General features: G+C 47.4%; 1 protein-coding gene across 4 annotated transcripts in view; it reads left to right on the forward strand.

Moving 5' to 3' along the window:
• Positions 1–15,998, forward strand: part of IMMP2L (inner mitochondrial membrane peptidase subunit 2) — a 1,785,698-nt gene that overhangs the window by 1,472,586 nt on the left and 297,114 nt on the right. For all 4 annotated transcript variants that reach the window (XM_029616961.1, XM_029616964.1, XM_029616962.1 and 1 more), the window contains exon 5: positions 1,229–1,331. In XM_029616961.1, coding sequence (XP_029472821.1) covers positions 1,229–1,331 — 103 coding nt within the window. The remainder of the gene's footprint in view (positions 1–1,228; positions 1,332–15,998) is intronic.

Genomic DNA, 15,998 nt, shown 5'->3' on the forward strand with positions numbered 1-15,998 from the left:
TGAAAGGAAATTGGACTCAAACAAGAACCAACAAGAGCCCTCACCTTGGTGGTTTGAGTAACTGATAAGTATGGGAAAATGATGACTATGGGAGCTTGCTGGGCAGACTGGATGGGCTGTTAGGTCCTTTTCTGCCATCACTTCAATGTTTCTATGATGACTTGGATGTTCTTCAGTAAATGGGCTACTAATGCACAGTCATACAAAACAACAATTACCTGACCGCTGATTCCACCACCTTAAAGCAAGCCTGTACATATCTGAAGTTAAACATCCTGTGTGTTATACAAAATATCATAATTTAAATGCACAAAATCATTGATTTGAGCATCGTGATTTTTGGATAAACAAATAAGCATAGGAGTAGCTTGCTTGTAGCAGCAGTTACTACCCCGAATCAATTAAGCCTGTTACTTCACTTGGAAAGCATATCCAGCGCAGCTCACTGCTTCAATGGCAGGGGGATGAAGAAAAGAGGATTTATATTCAGCCAACAGTCAACAAGGACTGGATTGCACGGTCTGGGTAAACAAATAAGTGTGGGATTAGTTTGCTTATTGCGGTGGTTACTACCCCTAACAAATTAAGCCTGATACTTCACTTTGAATGCATATCCAGAGCAGCTCACTGCTTCAGCAGCAGGGGGGAATGAAGAAATAGGATTTAAATCCAGGCAACATCTAACTAGGCATTGATCTGAGCAGTATGAGTATACAAACATTGGGGTAACTTGCTCAATATGACGGTTACTACCCTCAATCATTAAGCCTTATACTTCACTTTGATGCAGCTCCAACACTGCTCTCTGTATCAATGGCGGGGATGGAAGGAAATTAGAATCAAAAAAGTTACCAATAAGGGCCCTGAACTCAGCAGTCGGAGTAACAGATAAGTATGAGAAAATAAGTATAAAAGCTTGCTGGGCAGACTGGATGGGCCTATTGGTCTTCTTCTGCCATCATTTCTATGTTTCTATGTTTTATAATTTGTTGTTTTGATCTTGGAGTATTGTTTCAAACTGTTACACAGTCATCATAGTTTTAGCACAGGGATATACTATTGCTGAATTTCACTACCCTCGATCAAGCATTTTCCAAATGTATTCCCTAGTTGTTTTTCATGAAGATCCATCATAACAAAAAATACAGCATGCTTTAGTTTTCTGATTAAGCTCTTAGACCTTAAGTTCTAACTATTATATAACATATTTACTTTACTTTATCTTTAGAACCATGGGATACAAAAACAGGTATGTGAAAATTCCAGGCGGTCATGTGTGGGTAGAAGGTGATCATCATGGGCATAGCTTTGACAGCAATTCATTTGGACCGGTAAGTCAACTGCATCATTTTGGAATTTGAATTAAAAATGAAAGCATGTCAAAAGTATCACACACATATCACAGCAAATTTATGTTCATTAGATTGAATGAAAAGAATCACAGCAGATAGAAAAGTCAATTAAGTTAAGCATATGTTTATCTATCAAATAAACTTGTTAAAGAAAAATATAGTATCACTTTGATAATCATTTCTGATATCTCAGAAGATCTGGAGAATGCAATTTAGTATTGAGGCCAGGACTAGACAATATAACAATGTGAATGCTTTTGTGAGTGCATTAAAATTGTTGTAGGTTGTGATGCCTTTTAAAGGACAAGCAATGCCTTTGTTGTAGTACATGACTTTCAACACATTACAGGCCTCTTCCTCACCTAGAAGAGAGGTCTTGAAAACATCTTTTTGTTGGTCCTTTGCAAAATACCATAGGGGTCAATTTTAAGACCCAGGCGTGCGCGTCCATGTGTGCATGATACCCAGAGCATGCACATGGACGTGCTGATTTTATAATCTATTCACACGTGTGCAGGCGGCCTGCTACTCGCGCTCACAGGGGGGGAATTTTACAATGCAATGTGCGTCGATGCAAGTAGGACTTCCCCAGTTCCCTCCCAGTCCCCAATCTAACCTTTCTACCTTTTCCACTCTCCTCCCTGACTCCTACCCCGTACCTAACTCTTAGATTTTTTTTTATTTTTTACCTTGCTTCTTCTTCAGAGCAGCAGTAGACGGCCGCGCCATTAGCCATTTTCCAAGTTCATTCCCATTTCGCCCAGTTAAGGGATAGGACTTCCAAACCCCCTAGTTTAATAGCCTCTCTTGGTCCCTCTTGGACTTGATCCTTAAAACCCTGCTGATTTGCCTATATTCTCTGAGGACAAGCAGGATGGTAGTCCTCACACGTCTGACATTGTCAGATGGAGCCCGATGCGGAAAACTTATGTCAAAGTTTCTAGAAACGTTGACTAGGCACACTGAGCATGCCCTATACCATGCATCCATGGAGGTCCCTCTTCAGTCTCTTATTTCTGCAAAGCTGTCAGCATTGTGGTTGGATTGAGCTCTAAAACTTCGGGTTTTTGCATTGTGGAAAGCTTCTTTTTATGTTTTTTTGCTTTCTCTCTCAAAAGTCCAAAGCCAGTACCACCCCTTAGGTGTCCCCAGTAAGGTTTTTGGTTGTTCATGTAAGTTTCCTTTCGTAATCAGTTCCCCCCATGGTGGTGGTGCCTCTGCGCCCATTCTTTATTGATGCCCACTGCCATCATTCCGTATTTTCCCATTCGTTTTACCCTGTCATGGCCACATCTGGCTTCCGCTGATGTACCCAGTGCCCGAGGACCATGTCGATCATTGATCCTCATTAGGTTTGCATCCTCTGCCTGGGTGTATTACATGATTGCCAGGGTTGCCACTTGTGCACCCAGATGACCCTGAAGAGACATCAGCTTCAACTCGACAAGATGGGCAACATTTTCTGGTCAAAGAAGTGTGAGCCACTGGCATTGGCATTTGCATCGGCATTGGAGGACCTGGGAGCCGCACTGATAGACACCATGCCATCGATATCGGTGGGACCATTGGTTCCATCGAGGTCACTGGTGGATAGGGGTGCCAGAGACCAACTGTTGTCGATCTCCTCTGGGCCAAGGATGTCGGGTTCATCGTCCTCTACCTCGGCGCTGGGGAAGACTGGACCAAACATTGTTTGAAGACCATGAAGCATTGGTGCTGTTCACTATTGCTGCATGATGCTGGGCATGGAGATGCACTGGCATTTCCTGTGATGCCCCCAAAATGACCTTGTGGCAAGACGTGCCAAATCTCTATCGTTGTCCACAGTCTGTGATGGTCTCCACAGGTCCTGGTGCTAGTCGCTGATCCGAGGAAGATCTGGCCACTCCTCCTTCCTCCCAGTCGGTGTTGACATTGGCAACTTTTGAGGAGGAACTGGAGTGTCAAGTCCAGTTAGCGGTGGAGCAGGCGCTGAAAGACTTTGGTCCAGCGGGACTGAAGGCACTATAGCCAATGGCATCCGTGCTCATTCCACTTCTGGAGAAGCTCAATATGCTCATCGGTGCCTTACCAACCCAGCTGGCATCGGTTCCTGGTGAGCACAGAGACCTCCTCCTACCGCTGTAGTGGTCATCGCCGATTCCTCTGAGGAGGAAGCTCCGCCGAGGCCCTACCCCCAGTGCTATACAGTGAGGATGACCCCAGTGGGATGATCAGACAGAATCCTCCTCCAAGGATTCAGATGTTCTCCTGTCAGACCCTTTTCTTCCAGAGAAGTGAAGAAGTTCCATGCCTGAGGACTTGAACTTGACAGGGTTCGTCAGGGTGATGGAAGAGACCAACCTGTTCCAACTTTTGACTGAAGAAGATGCCAGGTACAAAATGCTTGAGGTTCGTCAGTTAATGGAGCCTCCTAAGGAGATCGTGGCGGTCCCAGTACCCAAGATCCTTACAGAGTTGCTGCTGAGGATGTGGAAACACTCTCTTAGAGTACCTCCCATGAATAGGAAGGCAAATGGGGTTTACTTCATCCATAAGGCTGCCGGATTCGATAAGTGTCAGCTGCCCTACTAATTGCTGGTGCTGAAATCCACCCTCAAAAGTGCCAAATGCTCTCTGACCCACTCCTCGGTGCCCCCTGGGGAAGGACCACAGAGCGGTATTGCTCATGGGAGTAAGGTGTTCCAAGGCACCATGCTTATTGCCCACATCACTGCCTACCAGCTCTAGATGAGCCAATGCTCATGGTACATTTTCAGTTCGGTTTTCACTAAAGAGGACCCTGGAGAAGGACCATCGTTAGTTAACAAGAAACTGGAGGGGAATGGAGTAGATTTAACTCCATTTACAGTAGAGAATGTATGGGAAGAGCTGGGGAAACTGAAAGTGGACAAAGCCATGGGGCCTGATGAGGTTCATCCCAGGATACTGAGGGAGTTTAGAGATGTGCTGGCAGGTCCTTAGAAATGGGAGTGGTGCCGAGTGATTGGAGAAGAGCAGTGGTGGTCCCACTTCACAAGAGTGGGAACAGAGAAAAGGCTGGTAACTACAGACCGGACAGCCTCACCTCGGTGGTGGGAAAAGTAATGGAGTCACTGTTGAAAGAAAGAATAGTGAACTATCTACAGTCAGGAGAATTGCTGGACCAGAGGCAGCATGGATTCACAAGGGGAAGATCCTGTCAGACAAATCTGATTGACTTTTTTGACTGGGTAACCAAGGAATTGGATCAAGGAAGAGCGCTCGATGTCATCTACTTGGATTTCAGCAAGGCTTTTGATACGGTCCTGCACAGGAGACTGGTGAATAAAATGAGAAGCTTAGGAGTGAATGCCAAGGTGGTGGCCTGGATTGCAAACTGGTTGATGGACAGAAAACAATGTGTGATGGTAAATGGAACTTACTCTGAAGAGAGAGCAGTGTTACGCGGAGTGCTGCAGGGATCGGTGTTGGGACCGGTCCTGTTCAATATTTTTGTGAGCGACATTGCGGACAGGATAGAAGGTAAGGTTTGTCTTTTTGCAGATGACACTAAGATCTGCAACAGAGTGGACACACCGGAAGGAGTAGAGAGAATGAGATGGGATTTAAGGAAACTGGAAGAGTGGTCGAAGATATGGCAGCTGAGATTCAATGCCAAGAAGTGCAGAGTCATGCATATGGGGTGTGGAAATCTGAAAGAACTGTATTCGATGGGGGGAGAAGGGCTGATATGTACGGAGCAGGAGAGAGACCTTGGGGTGATAGTCTCTAATGATCTGAAGTCGGCGAAACAATGTGATAAGGCGATAGCTAAAGCCAGAAGAATGCTGGGCTGCATAGAAAGAGGAATATTGAGTAAGAAAAGGGAAGTGATAATCCCCTTATACAGGTCCTTGGTGAGGCCTCACCTGGAGTACTGTGTTCAGTTCTGGAGACTGTATCTCCGAAGGGACAGAGACAGGATGGAGGCGGTCCAGAGAAGGGCGACCAAAAAGGTGGAGGGTCTTCATCGAATGACTTATGAGGAGAGATTGAATAATCTAAATATGTACACCCTGGAGGAAAGGAGGAGCAGGGGTGATATGATTCAAACTTTCTATGTTTCTATGTTGGGGGAGCGCTAGGGAGCGGTCCTGATTCCGGGGAGATTGGTGTGCCCTTGGACCACAGTGCGACTGCAGAGAGCTCTGTAGAAGCGCCAAGGCAGGCAAGACGTGTCAAAGCATGGGCGGACATGCTGACCACTGGAGCCCTAACCTCTGCTGAACCTGCACACACCGGTAGAGGTCCAGCAATGCAATGCTGGTCTCTGGGGTAGCCCTCCGGCCACTCGATAGCCCTTTCGGACCTGCCACGTGGGAGCGGCAGGTGCAACAGGACGGACAGAGATCGAGGACAGGCGATTGTACTGGAACTTGAAATAAGACTGGAACTTGGAGACTTGGACAAGGCTGGAAGATTTGAACATGATGAGACAAGGATGCTTGGAACTTGGAATTCAGACAAGACGAGGACACTTGGAACTCAGATAAGATGAGGACGTTTGGAACTTAGATGAGACGAGGACACTTGGAACTCAGACGACACGAGGACGCTTGGAATTTAGATGCAAGATGCTCAGACATGGACTCAGGAGAGTCAAGCGAGGACTCCAATTACTCAGATGAGAACGAAGACGCAGGATACTCAGACGAGAACGAACACTCAGGATACTCAGATCAGGACAGAAGCTCAGGATCTAGGTCAAGGAAAGAAGCAGGAGTCCGGGCAGTGCTCGAGGAAGGATCCTACTGGAAGAGGACTTCAGCCACCAGAAACAGACACCGGATTGATATGGATTTACTCCCAGGAAGGTCAGCTGGAGACAAGGTCCGGGGCGAGGCAAAGCTGAACCCAGAGCTAGGAACTAGCAGTACTTCAGGAACAGAACTGGACAGAGGATATCAGGATCTGGACTCGAACTTGGAACAACAGGATCAGGACTTGGAACTTGGAACTCTGAGCTTGGAACATCAGGACTGGAACATAGGGCATTGGATACAACAGGACACCAGGACATCTTGGCGTCTGGACATCTAAGGCATCTGAACATGAGGGACCTCTGGAGGAGAGGACATCAGGAGCATCTGGAGCACAAAGCGTGGAACATCAGGTACTTCTGGACTGGGGACATCAGGACAAGGAACATCAGAAGTCAAAGACATCAGAAGTCAGGAACATCGGAACATCTGGAGACAGGGAGATCTGGACATCTAGAGACAAGGAGACGGGGTCCGACGAGAGACCAGGACATGGAACAAAGATGAAGACGTAGGTTCAGGAACCACGGTGTTACGACTGTCGCTGCCCGACGTCTCCACTCCGCCCACCTTACCTTTTTTGCGACTCCTCCCGTGGTTGATGGACATCGGGCTGCCGCGGCATCTGCCTGCCGTCCTCTCCGGTGTCCCCGGTCCGGCTTGGGCGTTGCATCCCGCCATGTTGTCCAAGTACCATAGGGCGTGCGTGCCACGTAGCCCTGCTTCTTATTCTCACTTTGGCGCGAACCTCAGGTGCGTCCCCCTGTGATGACGTCACACATCCCGGATACAAAAGCCTACACTGTTTGCTAGCTAATCGAGTTAGCAAGGGGACTCCTTACGGATGGGATTCACTCTCCGTACCTAGCTACTCTGCCTCTCCAACTTTTGAACTTTATCCTAACGAGGTATCTGCTCCTCGGGGGCCTCTCTCATTTTCTTTCAGGTCACTATCAGGAACCGGTACTCGCTTCTCAAGGGCCCATGTTCCCTGACTAGCTGGCTGCGCATATCGCTTCTGCTTGGAAGAAACCGCTGCCTACATCATCAGTGAGTTACCAACTTTATTTCCTCAGAGCTGTTCCCTGGAACCAGGTACTCGCTCCTCGACTGCCTACTTCTATTCCAGCATCTGTGTCACCTTCTGGGAGAAACCACTGTGTGAGTAACTTTACCAACGAGGCTCTATACCAGAACACTGTGTATGCTCCACTGTACTCACTATCTCAGTTTTCTCCACTATAGCACAAACATAGAGGGAATCGCTGTTCCAGTATCCTGAGGAACCCTAAGCCCAGCTGGGCTTCATCTCTACTCACTACTGCCACCTCTGGTGGCTTCTCTACTCTGTCTAATAAAAGATATAATTCTGTGTTGTGTGTCCCAAAGCTGAGCCTGACCTGTGGCCCCTCACGGGACTCCCCCCCCCCCCCCCATGGGCGTGGTCAGCTGCCACAGTGTCCAAGGGTCCACCCAAAACCTTACAAACAATAACACACGGATGAAGACTAGGAATACCAATGAAGAAGTGAGGAAGGATCACGAAGGTCTCCTGGAATGAAGAGCTGGAACGGAGAATCCAGCAGCAGTTCAGCTCCATGACCTGCTCCATGCGAAGGCCAAGACTGACTGAAGGAAGGCCCTCTTTATAGGGCTGAAGGGGAAACGCCTTGGAAGTGTCACCTTGTGGAACCTAGGAGGACTGCCCACTGCTGGTCCTTTAAATAAGGCAGAGAGGCATGGCTGCACACCTAGGAGGAGGGCTGGACCTCGGAGAGCGGCATCCATGCCGCAAGGAAGGAACAGGTCCTGACTTTGGCGGCTCCTTGCCGTGAAGACAGATGATTGATGGCGGCTCCCTGCCACATGAAGAGGAGATCCGGGGCAGCCTCTGGGCTGCAGAAGAGGACCTGGTCAATGGCGGCCTCCGAGCTTTGGGGCAGCCTCTAAGCCGAGGAAAAGGAAAGAAGATGGCGGCCTAGCTGCAAAGAGACGGCGGTGTTCGGCAGCAGCCTCCATACTGCATGAAGGATTAGCGGTGACCCATGCCGTGAAGAATGGATGCTTTGATGGCAGCCTCCTGGCCACAGAAAGAACAGCACTGCGGCAGTCTCCAGGCCACACTGGGAAGAAGTTCAGGTGGCCTCTAAGGTCGCGAGGAGAGACAGGGGAAATAGTGTCGGCAGCGGAGGCCTCCAGGTCCCACTGAGGTAGAGGCTGCTTGAGGGCCTATCCCACAAGAAGAATGGTAACAATCTTGAAGCATGTGCAGGAGGTGGCTGAGCAGCTTTCTCAAAAGCAGCAAGACTCCCTCATGTAACTGGTATACAAGGGTTTGGATTGCGGAAAACATGAGGTGTGTGTTTTCAAAATGTCATCGATGGTCTCTGCAGTGGGAATCAGCACCGAAAGACTGGCATGGCTGCAGGCTTCAGATGTCAGACAAGAGGTGGAGGAATGACTCGCTGACGAGCCATGTGCTGGAGCGAATCTCTTGAGTGAAGGATGCTTTGGCCCAACTCTGGGACCATCATGAAACCCTCCAACAGCTTTCTACCAGCACTCCAGACTCATCCTCTTCATCTAGGAGAGCTCCCAAGCCCCAGCTGGCTCCCAGTCAACTCCAGGGACAGGGTTTTGACTGGCCCATAGGGATCATAAGCTGGGCCATAGGGATCATAAGCCAGTTGCTTGTACCCGGGATGATAGACCCTCCAATCGAAAGGCTGTAACTTCAGACCAGTGGGTTTTATCCATCGTCTGCCAGGGGTATTAGTTAAACCTATTGGGTGTCACGCCACCTCCACAACTGTCATGGGGGCCAGTAGCGCATCGGGAGATGCTACAAATGGATATTTCCTCCCTCTTAATGGCCAGGGAAGTCAAGCCCATACCACCAAGACAAAGAAGGTGGGGACTCTACTCCAGGTACTTCCTGATTCCAACGAGCCAGGAGGACTTCATCCCATCCTAGACCTGAGGGCCTTGAACAAGTTTCTAAGGAAAGAGAAGTTCAAGATGATTTCTCTGGGCACCTTGATCCCCCTTTTACAAAAAGGGGACTGGCTATGCTCCCTCAACCTAAAGGATGCATATAATCATATCGAGATCTTCCCTGGTTACAGGAAGTTTCTTCAGTTTGTGGTGAGGAAACAGCACTTCCAGTAACAAGTGTTGCCCTTGGGGCTTGCGTCCGTCCCATGAGTCTTCACAAAATGCCTGGCTGTGATGGCAGTGCACCTTCGCAGACTGGAAGAGCATGTTTTCCTGTATCTGGATGATTGGCTGGTCAAGAGCAAGTCTCAGGCAGAGGCCATCCAGTCCATGCACTTGACCATTCTGGTGTTGGAGTCACTCGGGTTCGTTCTCAGCTACTCAAAGTCTCAACTCAGTCTGTCACCTCAGTTGGACTTCTTAGGGGCCCTGGTAGACACTGTTCAAGCCAGAGCTTTTCTGTCTCACCAGAGGGCCGTCGCTCTGGTGACCATTGCGACAGAGGTGCAACAGAGCAGCACATATCAGCTTGGCACATGTTTAGGCTGTTGGGCCAGATGGCCACAACCATTCATGTCACTCCAATGGCATGCTTACACATGCTCAGATCCCAATGGACCCTGAGTTCGCAGTGGCACCAAACCACTCAGAGCCTTCAGGATTGCATCCGAGTCACCCTGTCTCTCCGGAACCCTTTGTCCTGGTGGCGGGTACTCTCCAATCAGGAACAGGGGATTTCCTTTCAGAGTATCCATACTCAAATTGTGATAACTACACATGCATTTACCATAGGATGGAGAGCTCATGTAGATGGGCTCGGCACCCAGGGTTTGTGGTTAGCTCAGGAACATTCTTGTCAAATCAACTTCCTGGAACTTTGGGCAATAAGATATGCACTATGCACTTTCAGAGATCTGTTGCCCTACAAAATTATACTGATCCAGATCGACAACCAAGTAGCTATATGGTATGTCAACAAGTAGAGAGGCACGGGAACATACCTCCTGTGTCAGGAAGCAGTTCAGATCTGGTCCTGGGCCCTGGCCCACGGGATTGGGCTCAGGGCCATGTACATGGCCGGAACAGAGAACGTGATGGTGGACAGGCTGAGCTGAGCCTTCAGACCCTTTGAGTGGTCCCTGGACCAGGGGGTAGAGAGTCAGATTTTCTGCCTCAGTGGGAGCCCAGACATTGATCTGTCTGTATCCCTCTGCAACCAGAAAGTGCCTCGGTTCTGCTCCTTGTCCAGGACAGATGGCAAACCAACTTCAGATGCCCTTGCTCGTCATTGAGGCAGGGGTCTTCTGGCTGTGTATCCCAACTTCCAGGTCCTGTCGCTCACAGCCTGGATGCTGAGAGGTTAATCCTGCAGCCTTTTGATCTTTCTGAGGATGTATCACTGATCCTTTAGGCTTTCAGAAAGCCTTCCACTAGGAAGTCCTATGAACTGAAGTGGAGGAGGTTTTCTATGTGGTGTGAGCAGAAAGCCCTAGATCCATTCTCCTGCCCTACATGAAAACTGTTTGACTACCTTTTACTCCTTTCAGACGCTGGCTTGAAAACCAACTCTGTCAGGGTCATCTTAGTTTGATTGGTGCATAGCACCATGGTGTAGATGGTATGCCCATCTCTGTACAGCCTATAGTTGTACATTTCATGCAGGGCCTGCTTCCATTGATGCCTCCCCTAAGGCCTTCTGCTGTATCTTGGGATCTCAACATGGTATTGGCTCAGCTGATGAAAGCTCCTTTTAAGCTGCTGCATACCTGTGATCTGAAGTACCTGATCTGGAAGGTCAAATTTTTGGTGGCAGTCACTTCAGTGTGCAGGGTCAGCAAGTACCAGGCTTTAGTGACTTATTCAACTGATACTAAGTTTTTTCATGACAGGATGGTCTTGCATATGCATCCTAAGTTCCTGCCTATGGTGGTGACGGATTTCCATCTTAACCAATCAACCTGCCAATTTTCTTTCCCAGGCCCCATTCGCACCAAGGTGAACTAGCACTACACAGTTTGGACTGCAAGCGAGATTTAGCCTTCGACCTGAAGCAGACAGAAGCCCATAGACAGTCCACCTAACTTTTTATTTCTTTTGATAGGAATAGGTTGGGTGTTGCCATTGCCAAACAGACGCTATCCAATTGGCTAGCAGATTGCATCTACTTCTTTATGCTCAGGCAGGAATGCATCTTGGGGGGTCATGCCAAGGCTTATTCTGTCAGAGCCATGGCAGTGCCAGTGGCCCACTTGCGAGCAGTTCCTGTGGAGGAGATCTGCAAAGCTGTGATGAGGAGTTCACACATTTACATCCCATTACTGTCTGGATAGGGATACGACACGACAGTAGGTTTGACCTCAGGATCCTGTTCGAGATGTAGAACACAACTCTCCCAACCTAGGGCCTGTTATTTGGGTTCAGACTGTAACCCCTCTGTTACCCACAGCACCGGTGGTGTTGTTCCCATTGACACCTGGTTAGGTGTCTGTTAGTCCCCTTTTGTGCTGGGGAGCAGCCTGTAGCTAGGGATTCACCCATGTGTGAAGACTACCATCCTGCTTGTTCTTGGAGAAGGCAGAGTTGCTTACCTGTAACAGGTGTTCTCTGAGGGTAGCAGGATGTTAGTCCTCATGAAACCTTCCTATAGCTCTGTGGAGTTGGGTTTCTCCTATTTTTTTTGTTTTGTTTTTTATCATATTTCTATGCTACGAGACTGAAGAGGGACCCCTGTGTGGACGCGTCGTATAGGGCATGCTGGGCATGCTCAGTGTGCCTAGTCAAAGTATCTAGAAACTTTGACATAAGTTTTCTGCATTGGGCTGCATCTGATGATGTCACCCATGTGTGAGGACTAACATCCTGCTGTCCTCAGAGAACACCTGTTACAAGTAAGTAACTCTGCTTTAATTTTGTTTCACAACTTGCAAGTTCTCCACAGCAGAAGTAACGTCACACAGTATTTATGTATTTATGTATTTAAAATCTTTTCTATACCGTCGTTAAGTTATGTCCCATCACAACGGTTTACAGTAAGGTAGAAAATACTAATGGGTAGTATGTTTTCAAAAGTTAAAAAATAATAGAAGATGCCCTCAGGGTTCTGGTTACAGAAAATTTCAGTATAAAGACTATTTGATGATTGATTTCATGTTTTGTCCATTTGCAACATGTATCCTTGATAATTTACATGTTGCTCGTTCTTGTTATATATCTAATGTTAAAAGTAGGAGACACCGATGCGCTCTTGTGTGCGTAAGTATTTACACACTAATTTCAAATTGAAATTTGGGAACACCCATGCCCTGCCCAGACCATGCCCACACCCTGTCCCTTTTTTGGAATTTTTCATTTTTGCACATAGTGGGAGATATGCACATACGTGAGCGGCTTTTAAAACCCGTTTGGCGTGAGACGGCCTGACTTGTGCACATATCTCCCTATTTTGGCACATACCAGGATTTTAAAATTCACCTTTATGCACGCAAATACAGTTATGAAAATTAATACGATGTATGCTACTTTTATGCATGTAAATACTTCTTAAAGTTAACTCCTGTTAGTCTTACTGGTCGCGGCCACGGTCCATCCCGGCCATCCTTGCCGGATGCCTCACATGCTGGCTCTCTTCTGGTGCGGCCCGCGCCTCCTGTGTCCCTCCGACGCAGGCAGCAGGCCTTCCATGCCACTGGAGCCTCCCTGCCGCAGAACGCTGTCGACTCCACCCATCCCTGGCTTCCTCCTACACTAACTGCACTAACCACGTCCTCTGGAAACAAATTCCAGAGCTTAATTGTGCATTAAGTGGTACTGTTAGGATCACTGGGACGGCTGACAGCTGGCTGCCTCACACGCCAGCTCTCTTCCGGCATGGCCCATGCCTCCCGAGCCCCTCTGACATGAGCAGCAGGCCTTCCACGCCACCGGGGCCGCCTCGGGCCTTCTTGCTGCAGGACGCATTCGACTCTGCCCATCCCTGTCTTCCTCCTAGGTGGGCGCGCGTGCCACCTAAGGACTCTTAAAGGGCCTGTAGCGGGAAATTACCACCGGCCTCCCCAGATGACATCAGAGCTCAGCAGGTATTTAAATCTGCCCAAAACCATCAGCAGGCGACTTGGCTATCAGGTCTCTCCTCCCAGCATTCCTGCTTCAGGTCTCCTGATCCAGCGTGCCTTGTTCCTCATCCAGCATTCCTTGCTCCTGACCCTGCTTTCCATTCTTGCTCCAGCCTTCCAGCTCCGGACCCTGCCTGCCTGTTCCTCTTCCCTGTCTCCTCCCTTTGGACGGATCTCCTGGCTTCCTGACCTTGGACTGGCTCTCGTTTTTTCTTCCTCTGGCAGCCCTGACCTCAGATCGGATTCTTCGGCCTTCTCTCCGTTACCCTTGTTTGGATTTGGACGGTGGTATTCTCTGCTCTTCTCCTTCTGCTCCACTCCGGATTCCGCTTCACCTCCTGATGCTTACATTCTCGTCTCCCATCATCCCAGGGGCCCACCTAAGTCCAGCCGGCCCTGGCACCCGAGGGCTCAACCCGCGGGGAACATGGGTTGGTAGGGGCGAAGCTCCAGCTGGCCCCAGCATCTCTCCGGCCTCACCTCCCAAAGGTGGAAATCTGTGTGGGGTTCTCCCTCTCAGGTTGCACTAACTCCGCCTCTGGCCAAGGGTCCACAATCCTATCTGGATTCATAACAACCATAATGTAACTTAAGAAACAAGTAATAAAAGTGTTCTTCATTGGTACTGAGCATTTTAGGGTCCAGAAATTAAAAGTGCTTCTCTCTCTACCTTTCTTCCAGTGTCTATATTCCTCCTTCCCTGTCCCTCTTTCATGTGGTGATACTCTCCCTTATTGTTACTCCTACATGCCACTGATGTTCTTTCTCATTCTTCTGCCATTGATGGTGTTCATTGTTAATTCACCCTTGTACACTACTTCCCTGTTTCTACCCCATACAATATGACATGTGTTCACTTACCATTGGTAATGTTTCTCCACATACGCACAAGACTTTAACAGGGTCATTCTTTCTTCTACAATGTGCCAGCATCGCGTGCAGTAGGGCCTTATTGTGTACATCATGGCGATATTATTCTAATTAGGAGAAAGGGAGGGGTGTAGGCGGGGTTTGGGCAGAATTATATCCTGGCAGCTTCACGGGAAATAACTACAACTTTTCTCGTGGTGCTATGGGGGTGATAGTGTGCAGTACAGTTGCATTGCGACAGGCGAAACCACACTGCTGCAATGCGGCCGGCTGCCCACTATTGCCCTGCCCCCTTTTTTTCGCGCCTCATCATTCTGCTATGAATGTAGCAGAATGATGAATCTAGGGGTAAAATATCCAACTTTATTTCCCTTTAGGAGGCAATCCTTCTGAGGCTTTAATAATTTACCTGCCTATATGCAAGCTGTCAGCAAATGGTTAACATAAAAGTGGCTGAAATAAAAAGTATCTAAGAAGCAGATTTTATATGCTGCTAAGCTAGGTACCCCAAATTATGTGGGATTCAATTATTGCCTTGTCACCTGGTCCCTGTGAAAAGCCAAATATATAATTTATGAGTACGATGTGATAATACCTGGTCTATGGTGCCTCAGATCTGGACAATAGTTAAGGCAAGTGTTTATCAGCTCTAAGAAATTCACCAACTTTGTTCATGGCTGGAGCAAAAAGATTTGGTTAGAGTGGTACATGCATTTGTCTTCAGTAGATTATACTACCGCACTACACTGCTTGTTGGGTTGTCTAACAAATATCTATATAGCTTATAGGTTATTTAAAATATGGCAAGTCACATTGTAATGGGAGCTGGTTGTCAGGTAGAATGACGCTTGCTCTTGTTGATTTCCATTGACTCCTAATAGAATTTTGAATTCATTTTAACACTCTGTGTTTGGTTCTCAAAGTATTTGTGGGATCAGGATTAGGTTATTTGTGAGAATGCTTGGAATGGTATACACCTTCAAGACTTGCATTCTTTGCAGGGGACTTTGCTGGTTATACCAGGGCTCTTAGACTATACTCCACTTATGCCTGAACCTTTAATTCAGTGGTTCTGGATTTGTGGAGTGAACTTCTTATTGAAGACTATTTTATTTTGTGAAGCTTTTGACTAATTTGGGTTTTAGGCCTTTTCTGTTTATTTTATTTTATATTTTTTGTTATTGTGTTTTTGTAATTTTGCTGCTATTTCTGTATTTTTGTATTTTAACTTTTGTAATTTGGCATAAGCACTTGTTTGGTGTGTGATAAATGGAAATAAATAAGTTTTATACCTGTAATGAGGAGTACTTTCACCAGAAGGGGTAACGGTGAAGGAAAAATCAACATTGGGAGAGACTGTGAGGGGAAGGACATTCATTAATACTGGGAGAAAAGAAGGTGAGTTCATCATGGTGTGTAAGCTATATATATGACCATTACATTTTTTTATTGGGGGATTCTGGACAGTATATTAGTGTTCTCAGGTGACTGAACAGGCTGGACCAGAAAAAATGTAGTGAAAGGTAGTGTTGATGTATTAAGGTGGAGTTATATTTACTAAAATCAATTGCCTGCCTTAGGTCTATTGCAATCAATCAGGCCTTTGGGAGAAGAAATTTCAGTGGGTCCATATTTTGTAATTATTCACCATTTTACATAGTAAACTGTTGTGAAACATGGAATTTTCTCTTATTATACTGAAATGAAATTTTAAAAAAGGTAAAAAAAATATTTGCCAATGAAAATGGGCTTTTTAAAAACAGCCCACTCTCACACCCTCAATGTGGAAAAAAATATGTTGCCTGTTCTACAACATGTGTAGACTTCCCTGCATTACGTAGAGGCATTCCCAAGGTGAAGGGAGGGTGAGGGATTATTCAAAACTATGC

Source organism: Rhinatrema bivittatum, chromosome 9, assembly GCF_901001135.1.
Source record: "Rhinatrema bivittatum chromosome 9, aRhiBiv1.1, whole genome shotgun sequence".
NCBI classification, from domain to species: domain Eukaryota; kingdom Metazoa; phylum Chordata; class Amphibia; order Gymnophiona; family Rhinatrematidae; genus Rhinatrema; species Rhinatrema bivittatum.